The following is a 19,206-nucleotide window of genomic DNA, read 5'->3' as shown; positions in this document are numbered from 1 at the left end:
CCAAAATTTGTTCTACCCTCAGGCAACATTTTTAAGTATCTTTTTTTCCACCTCTTTTTGGAGAGGAGGGTGGGTTTGTTCTGCTCCTGGAAAAAGCCTCCTGAAATGTAACACTGAGCTAAACCTAACCAGCAGAAGCAATGACAGAACTCAGATCATCGCTCCCAAGTTACTAGCAGCCAAAATTCCATTTATTTTATTTTAATTAGGAGACCCCTAGAGGCAGAAAAGTATATTGTGCATTTAAGTTGAAATAATGCCAAAGGTATCATAATAATGGGAGAACCAACACGTTCATGGTATTTTACAGTTACATTGTCATTCACCCATTCACAAACACATTCATACAGTGCATCTATGTGTAGTAGTTTTTTTTCTATGAGGCGCAATTCAGGGTTCAGTATCTGGCTTGCAAGACTGGGAAGAAGGGAAGACTGGAATTAAACCACCAACCCCTCAACCACATCAGCCCCCTTGTGTAGAGCAGTGTGTGATGTTAGGCAGAAATAGTGGTAAAATAACTTATTAGTTAGTTTTCACTGAAGTGTTAATTTGTTTTTTATGAATGAACGATCTAAACTGGTCTCACACTTTCCACAGGTAATAGTAATATGTATTTCTACCAATTCAAACATGATTTCCATAGCGAATCTTTATTTGTACCAGTTTTTACCATTAATTTAACTCCTTAGTCAACTGAGTCGGGTTATTTGGGTCCAAATGAAATCAAAGTTTGTTTTCGAAGGACAAGGGTTAACAGAGGTGTGAGGAGGCGGATGTGTGCTCATACATCCAGAAATTCATGCCCACAATTCATATTCACTTCCTGTGAATCGAAGCCTTGTAAAGAAAGGTGTATGAAAAGAAGTCGTTGTAAGCCAGCTTTCAAATAATAGCAGCCACAGATTCCACAGCAGATAAATGTCTCTTTCCCAATCACAGTGGGCCACATTGGTTTAGGAAATACAAACTTTATTAGGCCGGCTCTAATATAAAGGCCAGTCTTGTCGCAACAGCCAAACAACACGCCTACTGTGAAAGGGCAGATGGGGAGGATAGGGAGCAGGAAAAGGGAGGCTCATATATGCCGTGTGTCAGTGCTCAAGGTTTTATAGGCCTAATTTGACTTAAACTTAGCAAAGTACCGGGCTGATCCCCCCCCCCCTCCCACACACACACACACACTACACCTTAAACTGCTCTGAAAACAGTCTGCATCGCTTCTTTGATCCTCGGCTGCCATCAATGGGCTTCAGAGAGGGAAAGAAAGAGACAGACGGACAGAGCGAGACTCTGGGTTGCCATTATATGTGAAATACTCCCTCATTGCAGCCCCATCTCTCCATCATTCCCCCACTTCCCTCATTTCCTCTGGTAGACACTGGGAGCATTCTACCGCCCATCTGCCCCCAGTAAATATTGCTTGAAGGCTTAATTACACAGACACTCACAGACACACACAGAAACAGTCTCAGCGAAAATTTCCTGCAACGCTGAAGCGGAGAATTAATGTCAAATCTGTGGGGCATTCATTCATCAGAGAGGGTGTGTGTGTGTAGTGTGTTTGCGTCCGTGTGTGTGTTTTTGTGACCTCTCAGACCATTATTATATCCCTCTGGTTACGTTTGTTGCCCAGGGGCTCTGTGTGATGAACTGTGAACACCCTGTGCTCATGTCATCAAGCGATGGTCACAAGCCGTGGCCGCAGCTCCATGAAGCACAGGAATCAACATTTTCTCTTAATGATTCAACAGATTTTGTTCTCAATTGTGGTTCTCACTGGATTATTCTTGACCAGTAATGTGGCTTTGATCCCATCAATCTTTAACAAATGCTATGTTTTTGTGTGTTTTCCTCAGATGATGAATGACCATGAAGAAACCTCCACTGACAGCTGCATGAAAAAGGTAAGACAGTTACATCTGGGTGTATCAATCTCTCTCTCTGTGTCTCTTTCTTCTACGCTGGGAATGTGTAACGAGTACATATTTCCTGATACATTTTTGTTTCTGAATTTGTGGAACAAACAGTTTCTCCTCAAACCTTCTGTCTCTGCCTAAGCACACGCTGTATGTCAATGTCTTTACACATGCACCCCCAGGTGCAGATGAGTTATTCCATTCTGGTGAATAAAATGCATTCAAATGTCTGAGGCTCACCTGACATCCCAACTTTTTATTACTGCTACATTAATACACAAGAATATACATTTGCATAGAGTTTGCTGAGCTCCCTGTTAAAGCTTCACTTGAAGAGCAGATTTTTTTTACTTACACTGGTGAAAAATAAAAGGTCTTTCCTCAACTTCAAGAAAGACTAACAGACAATGATCTACAATCCAGGAAACCCTCACTTCACGCTGACACTCACACACACACTGTGACCGATGCGTACCATTGACCAGTCACTGACCACTTTATGAGGTGATAAATTTACTGAGGAGGCTGGGCAGTTAGTTTTTACAGCCAGTGTCGCCCGGGTCAAGACAGGAAGGCAAGAGAGTTCATGTCCATCTAATCGTCCGTGAAAGAACAATGGCTGCTGCAGAGGGGACTGTGTCTGTAGAACGACCGGAGCGATGTAGGCGTAGCTCCACCTCAAGTAAATCATGGTAGTTGAAACCGAATCCTACGGCTGTAACTGTGACAATGGTAAATTAAGTGAAATCTTTTTTTAAATACATTTTAAGCTTTAAGAAGCAATCCATGAAATACTCAATTGTACTAATACTTAAAAATAGCTAAACCTAAAGGCCTATTCATGGATTTTGTCTTAGAAATACACAATATTAAATAATATGAATGGAATTTAGTAGATCAAATACAGCTGAAAGCATTTGTTACCTCATTTGAGTAGGATTCTATGGACACTGCCTTTGGCCACGTTTGAATGAATATGGATTTATTTATCAGAAGATATTAGAGCTGAGATTTGGACCCTGTCTCTTAAGTTCCGATTTGACTTCTGCCTTATCTCACATGACAGGATGGTCAAACATCAGTAGCAGAACTAATGGTGGGCTTCATTACCATGAGGAACGCAGCTCCCCTTAATAAAAGCAGTGTGTGAGAGGTTTGAACATGTTTACATCGCCTCATGAACAACCTCAACGAGACATAATTCTCTTAAAATCCCTTTTGGCGTAATTGACAATTATGACCAACCTGGTCCTTAGAAAAACAGAATCGCGTAAATGTCCTGATTTGCATATCGGGTCAAGGGTCTCGTAGCTGTACCCTCTATAAACACGCAGGCATGCAAATCACAGACTGTTTGGTTGATTTGAAATCCTACATTAGTCAATGAGCTTATTTTAAGAGCTGACCACAGGTGGTTTGGGCTGGTCCCTGTTCCCCACATGTTCATACAATGTGAAAAAACCAAGATGGTTTTATAAACTACCTAACCACCTTCCACATGAGTGGCCTGTGCACTCCACTCAGCACGCACAGGCGTCTCTATGTCCACAAGTGCATATGCGCACATAACAGTACTGTATATGCAGAGATAGGAGCATGAAGTTGTCATAGAGAGAATAAGACATAAAGTACACTTACCTACAGAACATAAAATTGAAACACACGCACACACACACTGGCCACATCTCATTATGCAGAGTGTGAGTTGCGGTGGGCCCTCGTCGGGCGGTGGCAGACCACATGCCTGTTATGAATATGAATGAAATTATGCATGAGCCTTTCCTTATGACATGACTCATTCATCCACATCGTGCAGTCACACAAAAACACAGGGCACAGGCGCACACACACACACTCACACAAACATAGACATGCATGTCCTCCACTGCCGCCACTGTGTCATTACCACCGCTATGCTTGATTAAGGTAGAAGGTTAATTGAGTTGTAGCTCGTGAATAAGCTTGTTCACTGCTGAAAGTTGTGTGTGTGTGTGTGTATATATACTCAACCGATTTGTGTTTGTAGAAGTTACATATATTTTATATAGAGAGAGATTTTACATGCGACCACAGGGCATTGAGCCATTTTGAAATGATTAATTTTACATGACATGACCTGCGGGTAAAAAACTGAGAATTGGCTATGGAGTTTACCCACAGTTTGCTTAACACACGTGCACAACACAACGGGGGGGGAATGCACAGACGCATTTACTACAGCAAATAATCCTCTGCATTATTCAACAGGCAGAGGCAGGAAGTGATGTCAATGAAGCACAAACCCAAATTGTAAATAGACTCAGAGTAAATCAAACTCAAAACAAAATGTATATATTAAATAGATCCATAACTATTTCAGGAATGTGGAAAAACAGAGATGAACAAAATGAAAATAATACTAATAGCAACGGGAAAAAAAGGCATGATTAGGGGACTAATATTTATTTATTTATTTATTTGTATGAAATTTGGTTCTGATCCAAATAAAAACTCTTGATCTAGGGACTTTAAATGTGTTTTCATAGGTTCCATCCCAGTATTGTATTTATTATATACATGTATTTAACCTTGCTGCTTATTGACACATTAAAATGGTTCACCACCAAAACAGCTTAATTTCTGAGTCAGATAGAGAGAGGCATCTCGAGGAATCAGGGTTAAGACGAGGGATAAAACAGAGGCAAAGATGTTATTGTAGCTTCACTGGCCCTCTTACTGACATCTGCCCTCAGTGTGTGTGAGTATGTGTGTGTGTGTGTGTGTGTGTGTGTGTGTGTCCCAAGATTCATAGGCTGCCCTTGCTGAGACTCAGATCAAGCCACGTTGGCTTATACACACGCTCACATAAATACACATGCATCTTCACACACAGACAGAAAATAAAAGGATTTGTTTTCTGAATCCTTTCTTCACTGACTTCATCCATCCTCCTCCACTCCCCTCTCTCTCTCTCTCTCTCTCTCTCTTTCTCTCTCTCTCTCTGCAGACAGGATGGTGTTGTTGGAGCTATAGATTTCTATCAGAGGCTATTGATGATAGGATCAGTGATTGTTGGGTTTGTTCTGGTCCAGCCATACAAACAGGACTACCTGTCTGTTTAGCTGTCTAGGCCCTGCTTACGTATATTCTCATTCACACTCAACACATGTGCTTAAGTCTCTGTGTGTGTTTTCATAGGGTACGGGAGGACTTGCGTTTCTTTTTGGATTTAACGTGATAGCCAGATAGGGCGCAGGGGCAAAGGAGACAGCCTATGCTCTGTGTGTGTGTGTGTGTGTGTGGGTGGGTGGGTGTATTTATGTATGTGGGTCTGTGTGTGTGTGTGTTAATCCTCATCTTCAGAAGAGGGCTGCTGTCCATCCTGACGTGTGTAAACACTCCAGCAGATCAGATGGCAGATAATGGCTTCCAGATAGACACCCTCCATTCAACCAGCAGAGAAAATCAATGAGCACTGATTGCTTTTTTCCCAAGACGATCATCTCCCCCGAAGGCTACTATCTATCTCTCTCCCTCTCTGTCTCTTTTTCTCTCCCCAATCCCCATTCATATGCTTCTCAGCACCACCGAGATGGAATCAGTTCATGTTGCTTTTCACAGGGGATTAACTGTGAAAAGGTTCAGCGGAATATCTCTTTAAGATGATCAAGTCTTCTGTTCGCCTCACTGTCACTCTTCCTCTCTTCTTTGTCTCAGTGAAGGTGAACATGCTTCTTAACGTGTTTCTCTTTCGGACTGACACTTTCTCTGATAGTTACACATTTCCTTTCTTCTGCGTTTGTTCTCTTATTCAAACTCCAGTCACTTGTTATTGTTCTGGCTGCGTCATGAAGCATAAGTATACATCTGTGAACTCTGACCTATAAGTAGATTTTTCCCACTCTATGAAAGACTAAGGAGCCAATTGGGGGTCAGCTGCCATAGTGATTTCTATGGGTGTGTGTGTGTGCGTGCACGCAATTGTGTGTGTGAATATGTTCCTTTTCCTGTATCAAGCTGGGGAAATGAGTCTCTAAATACGCTAGCTAAATGACCCTTAATGTATGAGGGCTATTATGTGGACAGAGGGAGGCTCATGGGTCACAGAAGTGATCCAGAGCTTCGGGCCATAGTTTACCCCCTGCCAATGGCATCGCACTCCCCCATCCCTCCCTCTGCTTAAATAGCCTCATGATTGATTGATAATTATGATAATTTGTTTGAAATGATTATCTGGATATTATAATCATTTGCCACCCCGGTGCGCCACGGGGGCAAGTCATTTTTCATAATGCTGAGCGTCACAAATACCCCCTGGTTATAGGGGGTGGCTCTGTGCATGTGTGCGTATTTATCTGTGTGTGTGGGGGTGTGAAGGCCCAGGGCTCTGCAATGGGTTCCCCAGGGCCACGACTTGACTGTTTAGTGATGAGCACAAAGAGCAGGAAATGGCCTGAACACATGTGTGCTAACACACACACTCATAAACATAAAGGCTAAAGTCTGTTTCATTACAATTTTATACAATCAAAATTAGATGCTGATGTATGGATGTATAGATAGGTGTATGAATAGATAGGTGCATGAATAGATAGATGTATGGATAGATAGATGGATAGATGGATAAATGGATAGATGTATGGCCACGGTTATGTTTTAATGGGACCTTTGTGAAGTGTTTTCATATTAGTCCGAACCCTGCTTCCCACCAGCATCACCACCATCACCGGCTTTAATCCCATCCCCCTTCAAAACATACACCACCAAGTTCTGCACTGTGTCAGGTTGAATGAGGGGGGAGAAAAGTGATGACCAAAGTGATTTGAAACTGGAAGCAGTCAGCAGAGATCCTCCAGCCCATGTTTTTCTGGGAGGTTGCAAAGACTCTGGGAGTGGTCCCTTTGCAGACAGACAAATATGCAGAGATTGAGCTCACATGGTCAAAATCATGTATGTTGGGGAATGTTTGGTTTCTGAGGCAGGATAATCTTTCATGCATACCTCTTACCACCTGACATCGTCCTGTGTGTAAAGATGGACATTTACGTTGGAAATGAACTGAAGGAGCGCTTCATGCATTTTGACAAAGTGTCAGGAAAGGTTGCAGCTTGGTTGTTTTCCAAGCTCCAAGGATTGCTGGATATCACTGGTGACAAACTTTCTCGCAACATCATCAACTTCTCTGCTACTGATCTTAACTGTTTTTCAAAATACAGTTAAGTGCTTTACAAGTTGAAAATTAAAAATCAAGCCAACAATAGGAAATAATTAAAAACAGTTTAATGGTCACAGTAGAGCACAAATATAAAATGAGGAATGTAACAGAAAATAGTGTAAACAATATAAGAAAACTGACCAGAACTAGTAGAAAGGACACCTACAAAAGTGTGTCTCTAAAAGAGGATAAGAGGAGTTTGCAAGACAGATCTCCTCAGATCTCCACAGACTGGGAGCTCTGACAGAGTAGACCCTGTCACCTCTGGTACTCAGCCACGACTGTGGAATGGTGAGCAGGGCCTCCACTGAGGACCTCAGGTTACGACCAGACACACTCACGGTGTCAAAAGATATGAAATGTACTTAGGTGTAAGTCCAGAAATTGAAATCCATTCTCCTTATTGAAATAATATAAATATCAATTAAATAATTCACATTTGATTATTATATATTTTCCCACTATTTTAACAATTTTTTGCAAACTTTTCCATCACAATTTTTATCCAAAGATAATTGGTCTAATATGTCCATAATCACAATTTGCAGATTCACATGCACATATTTTAGTAGCCAGAGCTTTGATCTGTGGACGGTTTCATGGTTCAGACAAAGTCAGGGTTGTTGGGGAGGAGGTGGGGAGTAGGAGGAGAGGTGAAAACAGAATGAAATGCTCTTTCTCTCTCTGCCTGTCTTGTCTGTGGGAACTGTCCTAGCTATGGTTGCTGCAGAATGCTGTCATTATGCCCTGTGAGGAGCATTCACTCAAAGGCCACTGCTGTGTGTCACTATGTGTGTGTGTGAGTGTGTCTGTGCTCGCTGAGTTTTTTCACTTTTAACTTGCAGTGGAACTTTTAACTTGTGTGTGTGTGTGTGTGTGTGTGTGTGTGTGTCCAGTGTGTTTGTGTGGGCCTTGACTGACGCATCTCTGTTGTTATCGCAGATCAAAACCTGACGTCACATTGGAGTGAAGCGCTGGGAGAGGAATTCAAGTGGGAATGAAAGAAAGAACGAGTAGAACAGATAGAGAGGGACAGAGTGAGGGGGCGAAGGAGAAGCACGAGGTGATCGGAGGCACTCTCACATCAGCTGGCTCGCTGACCCGTCTCCCTCTCTCCCTCTCTGTCTCCCTCTCTCTCTTTCTTTTCTTCGGCCCTTCACTCTTTCCTTCCTTCTCTCGTTCCCTCTCTCTCGCAGTCTTTGTCTCTCCATAATCTCTCTCCCAGTGGCCATTCCCACCACATTCTCTGGGGTCACCCAACAAAAGGAGGAGGGCGATAGTCTGACAGTTGCAGGGTCTGTCATATAAGTCTCCTCACATGGACACACACACACACACACACAGACGCACACTCAAGTTAACAAATTTGTATTGAATACTCATGTGCACATTATGTTGCCTCCTCATCATAATCCTTTTCACTACATTTCTGCAGAAACAAAACTCCCCTTTGAAACACTTATGGGTTTAATTCTGTTTTTGTGTAATAAAACGTTTATCATTGTCCTTATTATTAATCTGTCATAGCAGTGGCCAAGAAGAAGTTAATGTCATTGTTGAATAGGTGTTGGAGTTGCACCAGGTCTCATCAGTGTTAGATTGCATTCAGCCATCAGATCAATTGCAAAAGACCCACAAATAGTACAGCCTAAATATACCACAATCAACAGTGTGTGTAATTCATCAGCCTCTTTTGTAACTTGAACTTGAATGCATAGAGTGCAGAAAACACACTTTTCCTTATCCTGCAAAATGACTAAACGAAATGGATGCCGAGGTGATGGGGGACCCCTTAAAAAATAAAACATAGTAATACCTCAGAAAATCAGAAAAGGGATTTTTTTTCTTTTATTCTTTTACTTACCCAAACATTACCCAGCAAGTCCTCCAAGCTAAACGCTCATAAAGATAGTTTGTCCCTATATACTCTGATAAGACCCATAAGAGGATCTCCTGAGATACTGCCCCTACAACGGACCTTTCATCAAAACATTTTATGCTCCATATAATATGACATCTGATTTACTCCTTTGCCTAGTTAGACTACTGTGGCCACAAGTGAGCACCTAATAATAAACAGATAGTGAGTCTCATTTAATCTCTTGATTTGTGTTACTTGAATAAAGAAATATGATCGTTTCAAAGCAGCAGCAGTTCTTTTCAAAACACCGCGCACTCGACAGCTCATGGCCTCATCAGTCATCGGTAAAATATCCTCACTCTGGGGGATTACTTTCATCTCTCTGTGCTTTTAAGGACATTCGGCGCTTAAACACTTCAAAATAGACACTAAAACACACACTTGAATACACACATTGGTCTGTCAAGAAAGCAGTGAGTCCATTAATGCAGACAGAGTGAATGCAGAGGGCTGGCTGGTCAAGCACTGGTGATAATAACATGACGACCCGCATTGCGTTGCCACGGAGACCTGAAAGCCGGGGGGGCGACGACCCAAAGTTGTGTGGTCCCTCTCGTCAAAAAAATGTTTTTACGTGTCGGACGAGGGAGATAAAGGTTCATCTGCGTGTGAGAACGGCCGGCTGCATTTGAAACTCCGTATCACAAGGGGGAGCATTTCTTTTGTGTTAGAAAAGTGCTCTCTCGCAATGTACACGTCTGAGTTATCTTTAAATCTTTAGACTTGACCCAACTCAGAATGTCTCAGAAGATATCTTTGCCTTATGATCTGTCAGGATTCAACAGACAAATGGAAAGGAGGAAAGGCAAAAACAAGGGAAACAAGATATGGCAACGTGTTGACACCACACGGTCGCTGAAGAAATAAAATGGAGTTAAAGGAAGAGAGTGAGCGTCAGTAAAGATGGAAACCCTTAGAGGGCAGGAGACAGCCGGAGGCAGGGGGATGGGGGGGCATGACACGAAGGAATGCCAGAATGCCCAAGAGGGGCAAGAACTGCCAGTCCAGTCACAGACACAGCCCGTCTGGGGAGGAGAGAGTGGGGGCAGAGGGGCTGGCCCTGCTAACACAAGGTCATGTGAAAAAAGATCCCCCTCTCTTCACTCACCCACCCACCTACCCATCCATCCATCCATCCAGCCATCTATCTATCTCTGGGTCCGCATAGCACTCTGCCCCCGTTGAATATTTTAGGTATAGACAAAACATTTAAAAATGGTTCCAGGAAAAACAAAAGAGAAAAGTAGAATAAGGAGGGAAATCAGGGAGAGATAGAAGTAAGGGATGAGGGGATGGCGGGAGACAGAAGGAGTGTGTCTGGGTGTAACAGGTCTTTGGGGAGCTTTTAACCACAGAGTGATAAGTGAAGTGTGCCGTGTGTTGAGGCTGCTCTGGTTAACTGTCTTCATACTTAGAATCACACACACACACACACACTCACACAAAGGCACAATGTGTACATCCATGCTTTCATGTCTCGGATAGGCCAGAAAATCTACAGTTTTGTTAATCGTCTTTAAATGAATTAGATTTTTCGATCAGGGTGTTGAAGATATAGAGAATCACAAAATGAAAAATTAGCAGTCAGAGAAAAAACTATTGTGACAGAGCCAAGTGAAGCGATGAAATGATAATTTACAAAATAAAAAATTGGTGATTGCAAAAAAGCTATTCAAAGTTCCATTAGTTAATGAATGAATTACATTCCAAGTGTTTATCCAAAGTGGGAAGAGTGAGAATTATTCTGCAACTCTGTGGTCTCACATTTATTGGTTTTGGTTTTGGGCAAATATTTTTTGTGGTATAGTTTCATAGCCGACTTCACCTCAGCCCATGACAGCAGACAGATAACGTTCCGTGGTAAGGAAAGTAACTGGCATTACAGAAATCTCTATTCCCCAGGAGGTCTTTCAGAGAAACCCAGAGGTAAATCAGCATTGATTCTTTCATCAAGCATGCTCACTGTTAGATGTGCAGGCAAGAAGCACTTGAGCTGTAACATCTTTAATAGGTAATAACTGACCTTTAATTAAGGAGTAGTTTTACTTTTCAATGGCCACAGTAGGTGTTGGTCAGTTTCCTTCATCAATCAAAAGCCTGACTGCTCTTCAGCTCAGAGACCACAGCGCATTTAGATACATAGTATTTGTATGATCCCAGCTCAGTCAGAGGAAATTGAAAGAGGGTTTAAATTAATTTGATTTTTGTTGTTTTCACTTTGTGGCTATTTTTGATGTTTTTTATTGTAGTTTTTGTTTCACCGGATTTTCCTATAAGGTTTTTTTTCGTTTTGCTGTAGTTGACTGTATCTTTCCCTGCTGAAAATGTTGATAATCCATCCTTGAACACGCTCTGACAAGCTGGTTCTCTCTCCTCTCTCTCCCTACTTTGTCCCTTATCCTCATTTCCTTTCCTCTGCCCCTCCTACCGTCCCTCGCTCCTTCCCTCCGATCTCAGCTGAACAGTATGGTCTTTGACTGAGTCTTAATCTTCATTACAGGGCATTAGTCCACTGGGGAGGCCCTGTCTCGTCTCCCCACAGCGCAGCCTGGCACTGTCCCGCCGGGGACGTCCCGCCACGGTACAGCACAGACACCCTGCCAACACACACGTCCCCCCCCCCTCACCCCCCACCGCCTTCACCTTGGTCGCCCCTTTGCTCAAATGAACTGTTAAATAAACGGCAGGCCTTAATCCACATGAAGGAGGCGGGGGCGGAGGTGGTGGAGTAGGTGGCGATGCTGGCCGGGAGAAACAATAGAGCCGGCCCTGGACGCCTCCATTTAAAGCAGCCATCAATCATGCTCACCATGAGACTTCACTTTCTTTCTCTTTTTTTTTTTTTGAACGTAGATTTTATCATTAATGACTAAATCTCGGGGAATCGGAGCGACAGTAATCGGAGGCATGTGGCTCGGCACTCACATGAAGTCCATGAGCGTGGCCTAGTGTCTGATAACGCATGTGAAGTGTGTGTGTTTGCCGGTGCAAGTGCGAGAGTTCCCGTAAAAGGAAAAGAGACAAAGCATATTTTACGTCGCTCTATATTATACTCTTTTTTTATTTATTACCCATCTTATAATTCTCTCTCTGGTGAAACTGCATGCACACGTAACAGCCACATCAGCATATGACACCTCCGCTGAGCCTACTAACGAGGACAGTTGACTCGCCGTGAATTAGATAATTAAAGAGGATGGCTAATTGAGTAAACAAGCATCGGGGCCGTCACCCCTAATTAAGTGATTACAAGGAAGAGCACACTCGGTGCTAATTAACACATACACAAACACACGCACACAGACACGTGTGAGGACATGGAGAATTATCTGTTAGAGAAACAATGATTAGGCCGAGTGGGGGATCCCAGGAGAGAGAGGCAATGAGAGGGGATCACACACTCGCACAGAGAGAGAGAGAGAGAGAGGGGGAGAGAGAGGCAGCATCCTCCCAAGAGACGGGTCTCTGTGTCTCCGTACTAATTCATGGTGGATAATCCTTTTATTCAGCTAACAACATTGAATGTGATGGGAGCCGCGGTCAGAGAGAGTGACCTGATACAAACCCTCACGATTCCCCTAGCCCTGCTTACCGTCAGAGACAATATGCATATGTCTTAATAAGGCTCCATTTAAATGTAATTACAGCTCTTTTCTTTTCCAGGACTGATTATCATTTCAACCAATTGAGTGTCAGCGAATATGTCATATCCAAAATGTAGTTCCAAGTTCCAATCAAATCAGTTTAACATAATCTTTTGTTGTGCTTCTTCACTTGGCTACGTTAATATCACAGCCCATTTCATCTCGATACACTCCGTGGGAGTACACCGTACATTGGGAGTCAAGATTGCTCTAATCTCTGCTTTGACATTTCAGCTCGAAATGCTCATATGTGGATATTATCATAGAAAGTGTTTCCCTGAAGAGAATTATCCAGAACATTAACCAGGGAGTCAAAGTGATTATTTATTCTCCTTGGGGAATTGAACAGCATTTACGTCACATGATTTATTCTAATATAAACTATATCTAGTCAGATATTATATTTGGATATTAATGGCTTTGCTCAGTGAAAACGGACCCTGCCATGAAAATACAGAAACGCGATGGAAACTGTAGCAAATTCAAAATTAGTTTTCCGTGTTCAAAAGATGGATTTAACTTCAGACAAAAAGAGATTATTGTTTTCATAACTCGTTTTCAATAAGCTGTTTTTCCTTAATGCACAAGGTCAGATGTTTTTTTTTTTCTGAGTGTACAGGATTTTCACAACAGAGCTCAAAAGCAGATCAGCCCGGCTTAAAAATCCACTTACAATGAAAAAAAACCTGCATTAATTAAGAATCGCTCCGGGGATGGCGTCTAATTATTTTTTGGTGAAGAAAAGATTATCCATGTTGGTCAGGATGACTGTGGTGTGGTGTTATCTGCTAACAACAAAGCCGGCCGTTCTTACTCCCCTACCGGTGCCATTGTGAGGCTGATTTAAGATCCCCGGCTAATGGGCATACCTGCCTGACAAACATGACTTCTTAGCAGGTGACTCCTGTCAAGTACGTCTGAAAAAAGGTAAATGAATTAGCAATAAAATGGACTTAGGGCTAACAGGCAGGGGTGCCCATTATTACCGCTCCTAATCACTAAAGAGACGCCATTCACTCGCCTTCAGAAGGCAGCATTTTTCACCGCTTGCTGGCCACCGGCCCCCTCAGAGCCACGACACATTTCTAATGGAAGGCTCTCTGTTTGAGCTCAAACCTCACCAAAGCCCCCGAGCATTTCTTTCTTTCGCTCTCTTTTTCTCTCTTCTAAACCCCCCCCCCCCTCCCCCCCGCCCCCTTTCTCTCCTGTAAGATTATCAGTTTTGATTACCGCCGGCAACAGGCTCTTACCAGCGGTCGGAAGCGGCGTCTCACAGACCTGAAAGGCCCTCAGCAGGTTGCAAGAAGCTTTTGAAATTATGGGGCTGGGCTCAGAAGGAAAGTGCTCTGCGCGCCGCTTCGTGGCCATTTAATCAACTCCCTGACTTTTGATAGTCAAATAATGGCTAATTACAGTAGCACCTGCCCACGGGGTAAGCGGGTGGAACGGATTCAAAGAGCGAAAAGGGAGGAAAGAGACAGGGAGGAAAAGACAAGAAATAGAAAGAGAGTGAGGAGTAAAGAAAGACGGGGGATGTATATTATTATCTTAATGTCTTGCTGATTTGGTGCAGGCAAGTATATTCTTATGGGCCTCCGCCTCTTCCTCACAATTAGGAGTTGTTTTTCTCACATATGGCACATGATTGACAAGGGTGCTGTGGCACAAGGGGAGAAGACTGAGAGGTTGAAAGATGTAAGATTGACCTTGATTAATAGTTTTATGTTTGTGTAAACACGAAAAAGGATACAAAAATTTGAAGGATGCTCACGAGAGCTGTTAGTGGGTCGAAGATGACGAACAGATTTCATAACCCAAATGACAAAATAATAATTTCCTATGCATACATGCATAGAAATAGTCCATAAAGGACCAGATTTAAACTCAAATTAATAACTACAGAAAAAACGCTCCCGTGTCGCTGCTTTTCAGACCGTCAGTCCATCTCTGTCTCCTTGTCCACATCTCTAGAGAGCCAGTTGGAGGCATAATGAGCGAAGAAGAATGGGGGCTATTAAAGGGACAATTTGATAGTTCACGCACCGTGTCTGGCGTCCGAAAACAAGACGTGCTTGATAGAGCACACCCAAACACCCCCCCCCCCCCCCCCTCCCCGCTAAACACACACACACACACGACCCAGCTGGGGTGACAGATCAAAGCATATTAAAAATGACCTTTGTGTCAGTGCATTGATCTAAGGCCAGGTGGCACCCATATATGCAGGCTGAGCTGCTTGCTTGCTTCTTTGTTTTTACACCCATCCTCTCTCTCTTTCTCTCTCTTTCTCTCTCTTTCTCTCTCCCTCTCCTTCTCTTTCTTCTCTCCTTCTCTCACTTCCTCTCTCTCTCACTTTATTTCTCCCTTTCTCTCTCTCTGTCTCCCTCTCCCCTGTCCTCCTTTCTTGTGACCAGCGACAACTTAGTCCCGGCACTCCATTGTTCAGGCACAAAGGCTATGTAAAGACACGTCAGCGATTACAAAGCTGCACTTGCACAGCTCAATTACACAAAAGCTGCTGTGTACCTCGCTGGGACACATCATGTGTACGTAGGTGTGTGTGTGCGTGCTTGTGTGTGTGTGTGTGTGTGTGTGTGTGTGTGTGTGTGTGTTTGTGCGTGTGTGCGTGCATGCGTGAAAGAGAGGGAGAAAATGTCTGTTCCCAAAGTAAGTGCGTAGCCCGTGTGAGATATTAACAGGGTTGTGGCTGTGTCAGCAGCTAATGTTTTTAGTCTTTCATGTTCCATTTACTTGACCCCTGACCCTCAAACACACAGCAACCTCACTCCGGTCCCCTTCATACACACCTCTGCACCTTTGCAAACAAACACTCTCAAACATCCTCGCGTCCACAAACAACCCCCCCCCCGCACACATCTTCTCCCACAACGGAGTAATCCATTCTACCTCCCTGACCCTCTCCTTTTTTTTGTGCTATCACAAACCATATTTGCCCGATCCAATCAGATTGATTAATCATGCGCCAGCGACCACAGGCTTGCAATCAGATGACCAGAGCATTGTACCCCTCACCACACATAAACACACCCATTCACAGACACACACACACACACGCTAGCGCTAGCGCTTGTGGGGAAGTATTTCCCCATAGACATCCTCAGTGTGACAGCACCATAAACTGGCCATTTATCAAAGTGTCCCCCCAGTACACGCACACACATGCACGCGCACACACACATTCACACACACACACACACACACACACACACACACACACACACAAACACACAAGCGTACACACAGATGGAGGAAAAAACATTGAAATAGTTGTAATTGTATCCCACTTAAATGAACATCTTGTGAAATTGCTGAATTTCCATGTATGTTTATAAGCAAATTTCAATTACAAAGTACATAGATAAAGTTTGTATTATGCTCTTGACATACCTAACCCTATGTTTGAAGAGTTTGGTCTATACTCGTATTAATGTTCTGATATTATGACTAAATTATCTTAATAATGTGATATTGGTTTTCAGCATGGGACCTTGGCCCAGCCCTGGGTGGTACAATCATAGTTATCTAATGTGAGAAGGATCTGATTCCAGATCTGCACAAACAGTGACTTTGAATGGATAATGTCTATATTGTTTGTTAGTGTGTCCATGAGCTTGTTGCCTTTCAGCAGCAGCATCATTCTGAAGCTTGAGTAATGCAGAGCCCCTGCTGTTCTTTATGGCACATGGGTCAATAGTAATAATAAAAGAGATATTCATAGACATGTGGGAGGAGGGGGGTCTCACTCCGCCATATCAGCTGAAGATTTAAAAGCCCTATTTTTTTCTCCTTCTCTTATTCTCCCTCTTGCTTTTCTAGCTCTTTTTTCCTCTTTTCTGTCCATCCATCTTTCAGCTCTGTTCAACAAAAAGGAGACAGTTGGAGAAACCTGAAGCTCTCCAATGTCCTGGCTGCAAAACTATTGTGACTAATTCTTCTTTGGCTCAATTTCCCATTGACATGCAGTCATATTCACTTTTTGACAGTTTTAACCCTTTTATTATAGTTATTGAAGGGTCATCTGTCAGTAGCTAATCACATAGCATTATACATGCATGAAGAAAACACAGCAGTGCATCCCATTCTAGTATTCGTAGTTTAATCTTTCTGCTTCCAGGCAGGTCTCTGGCCAAACTAGTGTTTGCTGCGGCTCAGTGAAGCCTTTTTTTATGCTGCATGCTCTGTGTTCCAGAGGGCACTCTGTGTCAGTAATCAGGATATGGGGGTTATCCTGGCCGACCTATGTATTGAGCCTGCTAGCGCAGTCGTTTCCAGTGCTTACACAGTTAAAAGCGGTTACTCTCACTGAGAAGGAAAGAGAGCCACTGGGCTGTTGCACTTAAACCACATGGTATAAGGTCCAGGATGAACTGGCAGGCTGCCTAAAGCACCAACACATGTTTCAGCAAATGGTGTTTGAAAATTAAAATGTAATTGTATGTGTCAATGTAATAACCACACAGAATTCACTTGCCAAAATCTTGTGACATAAAAAAGGACAAAAAAATTACAAAGATTTTTTGCAGGTATAAAAAAAAAAGGGAAATTAAATAGAAATATTAAGAGTTTATAATGTATAAGATCTTCTTTAAAGATCTTAACAAAAGGATGGCTTGGGGACAGATGTCTCAAAGGTGAATAACAAAAAAAAAAAAAAACTATGTGTTACTATAGCAAATATATAAACTATGTTATGTTTTGTCTTCATTACCAGATTGATTCAAGCCCCTAACATGAAATATATTGTATACTTCTGCCTGTAACTTAATCCTTGACCCTCTTGCCTCTCCGGCTGAGTTTTCTAAATTGTCCATCAGCGTTATCAAAGAAAAAAAAAAAGTCAAGACAGCTGTCGAGGTAGAAAACAAGATGGCAGTTGATTGTTTTTCAAAGGAATTAGCTAGGCCTGACCCTCTTGAGCCGAGCCATCGTTTGAATGGCTGACACTTTATTTGTTTTGTCCCTATAACAACAGAATCTCCCGCGCACCACAGCGCCCGCTCACCCTGGTATTGTCACAAACAAGTAGACTCACTTTTCCTCTCCTTGTCTTTGAGGCGTGGAGAAAGAAAGCCTGAGACTTTTTACACAATCACAGGAGGCAATGCTGAGGTATGTGTGTGCTGTGATAAGACAGAGCGATGGGAGACAGATATGGGAAGGGCAGCGGTGGTCACGCACACATGCAGGCAGAGTCACACACACACACACACAGGCATGGGCACTGCCACAGCCCTGAAAGCAGAGCCAAGGAACATTATTCTGAGGTTATTAGTGCTGAAAAAGATAACTCCACTTGGATATCGACTGTTAATGTTTGAATTTGTATTTGATCTAAGATAATGAGTGACAGGGTGGACAAAGGGTTCATATTCATTACTTTCTCTTTTCCTAGTGTGTGTGTGTGTTTATGTGTGTGTGTCGTTTGCGGATGCATTGGCATTACTTGAATGTCCAGCTGTGTACAGGCGCCCCCTATTGCCTATTGCATTTCACTTTTCTCCCTGCAGAGAGCGGACGAGAAAGAAGTTGCACATGTGAACGCACAGACACAGGCACATGGGCATGTAACAAATAAATGCACTCAGCATCTGCCGAAACACACAATCTTAATCAAAAACAATGACGGATCTTGTAAGTGAAACAAAGGTTTCATAGGTTGCATGATCTCATAATGGCTCCCCACATCACTTCCCTTTTTCTGCATTACACACACACACACACACACATAATTCTCACCCATCAATCCCGGCATGACCCCGTTTCAGATTCATTAACAAGGCTTCAAAAAACTTGCAGACACAGCAATCACCCCAAGCAAAATAAATTCCTGCGCCGGAGGAAAGACAGAGTCTGTGTGTGTGTGTGTGTGTGTGTGTGTGTGTGTGTGTGTGTGTGTGTGTGTGTGTGTGTGTGTGTGTGTGCGTGTGTGTAAATTATAGCAGTGCCGTGTCGTCCACAGCAGAGGGGAGCAAGGAATCTGTTTGGACAACTGCTGAATGTTTTGGTTCCCCCACAGCGCCTTGGAAAGCCATGCAGCCACTGTATCTTTTACAAATTAGCCCATGTCCTCTACCGAGCGCTTTCTCTTGTTCCCGATGTGAGGTGGCTGCGCTTCCGAGGAGAACAACGGGAGAGAACAGGGTGGATAATCAACGTGAAACATTTACAAAAGTGTTTCGTAAGAATTAACTGTCGGAACCTTAGAAGTATAAGGTTCTGAACAAATAACACAAGTACAGTACATCCAAACCTGCTCTCTGTACTGCTATATCATATGTTAAAGGGTTATTTCACATAATAAGTCACTCATTATCTACTCACCACTATGCCGATGGAGGGTTGGGTGAAGTGTTTGAGTCCACATTGCACTTCTGGAGTCTCAGGGGTAAACAGTGATTGAACCAAAGTGACCCCTTCTTCCTGGGTATTAGAACAACAGAAAAAAAACTATAAGATGCCTCCTTGCTGCTAGTGTGGTGTCATCTAAGTGTCCACAAGCATATTCCC

At 43.0% G+C, this 19,206-nt stretch overlaps 1 protein-coding gene across 2 annotated transcripts in view; it reads left to right on the top strand.

Annotated features, from left to right (window-relative positions):
* The window catches only part of prdm16 (PR domain containing 16), a 170,293-nt gene that overhangs the window by 91,222 nt on the left and 59,865 nt on the right, over positions 1-19,206 (top strand). For both annotated transcript variants that reach the window (XM_062392558.1, XM_062392557.1), the window contains exon 3: positions 1,860-1,907. In XM_062392558.1, coding sequence (XP_062248542.1) covers positions 1,860-1,907 — 48 coding nt within the window. The remainder of the gene's footprint in view (positions 1-1,859; positions 1,908-19,206) is intronic.

Source organism: Platichthys flesus, chromosome 7 (genome assembly GCF_949316205.1).
Source record: "Platichthys flesus chromosome 7, fPlaFle2.1, whole genome shotgun sequence".
NCBI lineage: Eukaryota > Metazoa > Chordata > Actinopteri > Pleuronectiformes > Pleuronectidae > Platichthys > Platichthys flesus.
This window is presented reverse-complemented; position numbering and strand designations above follow the sequence as displayed.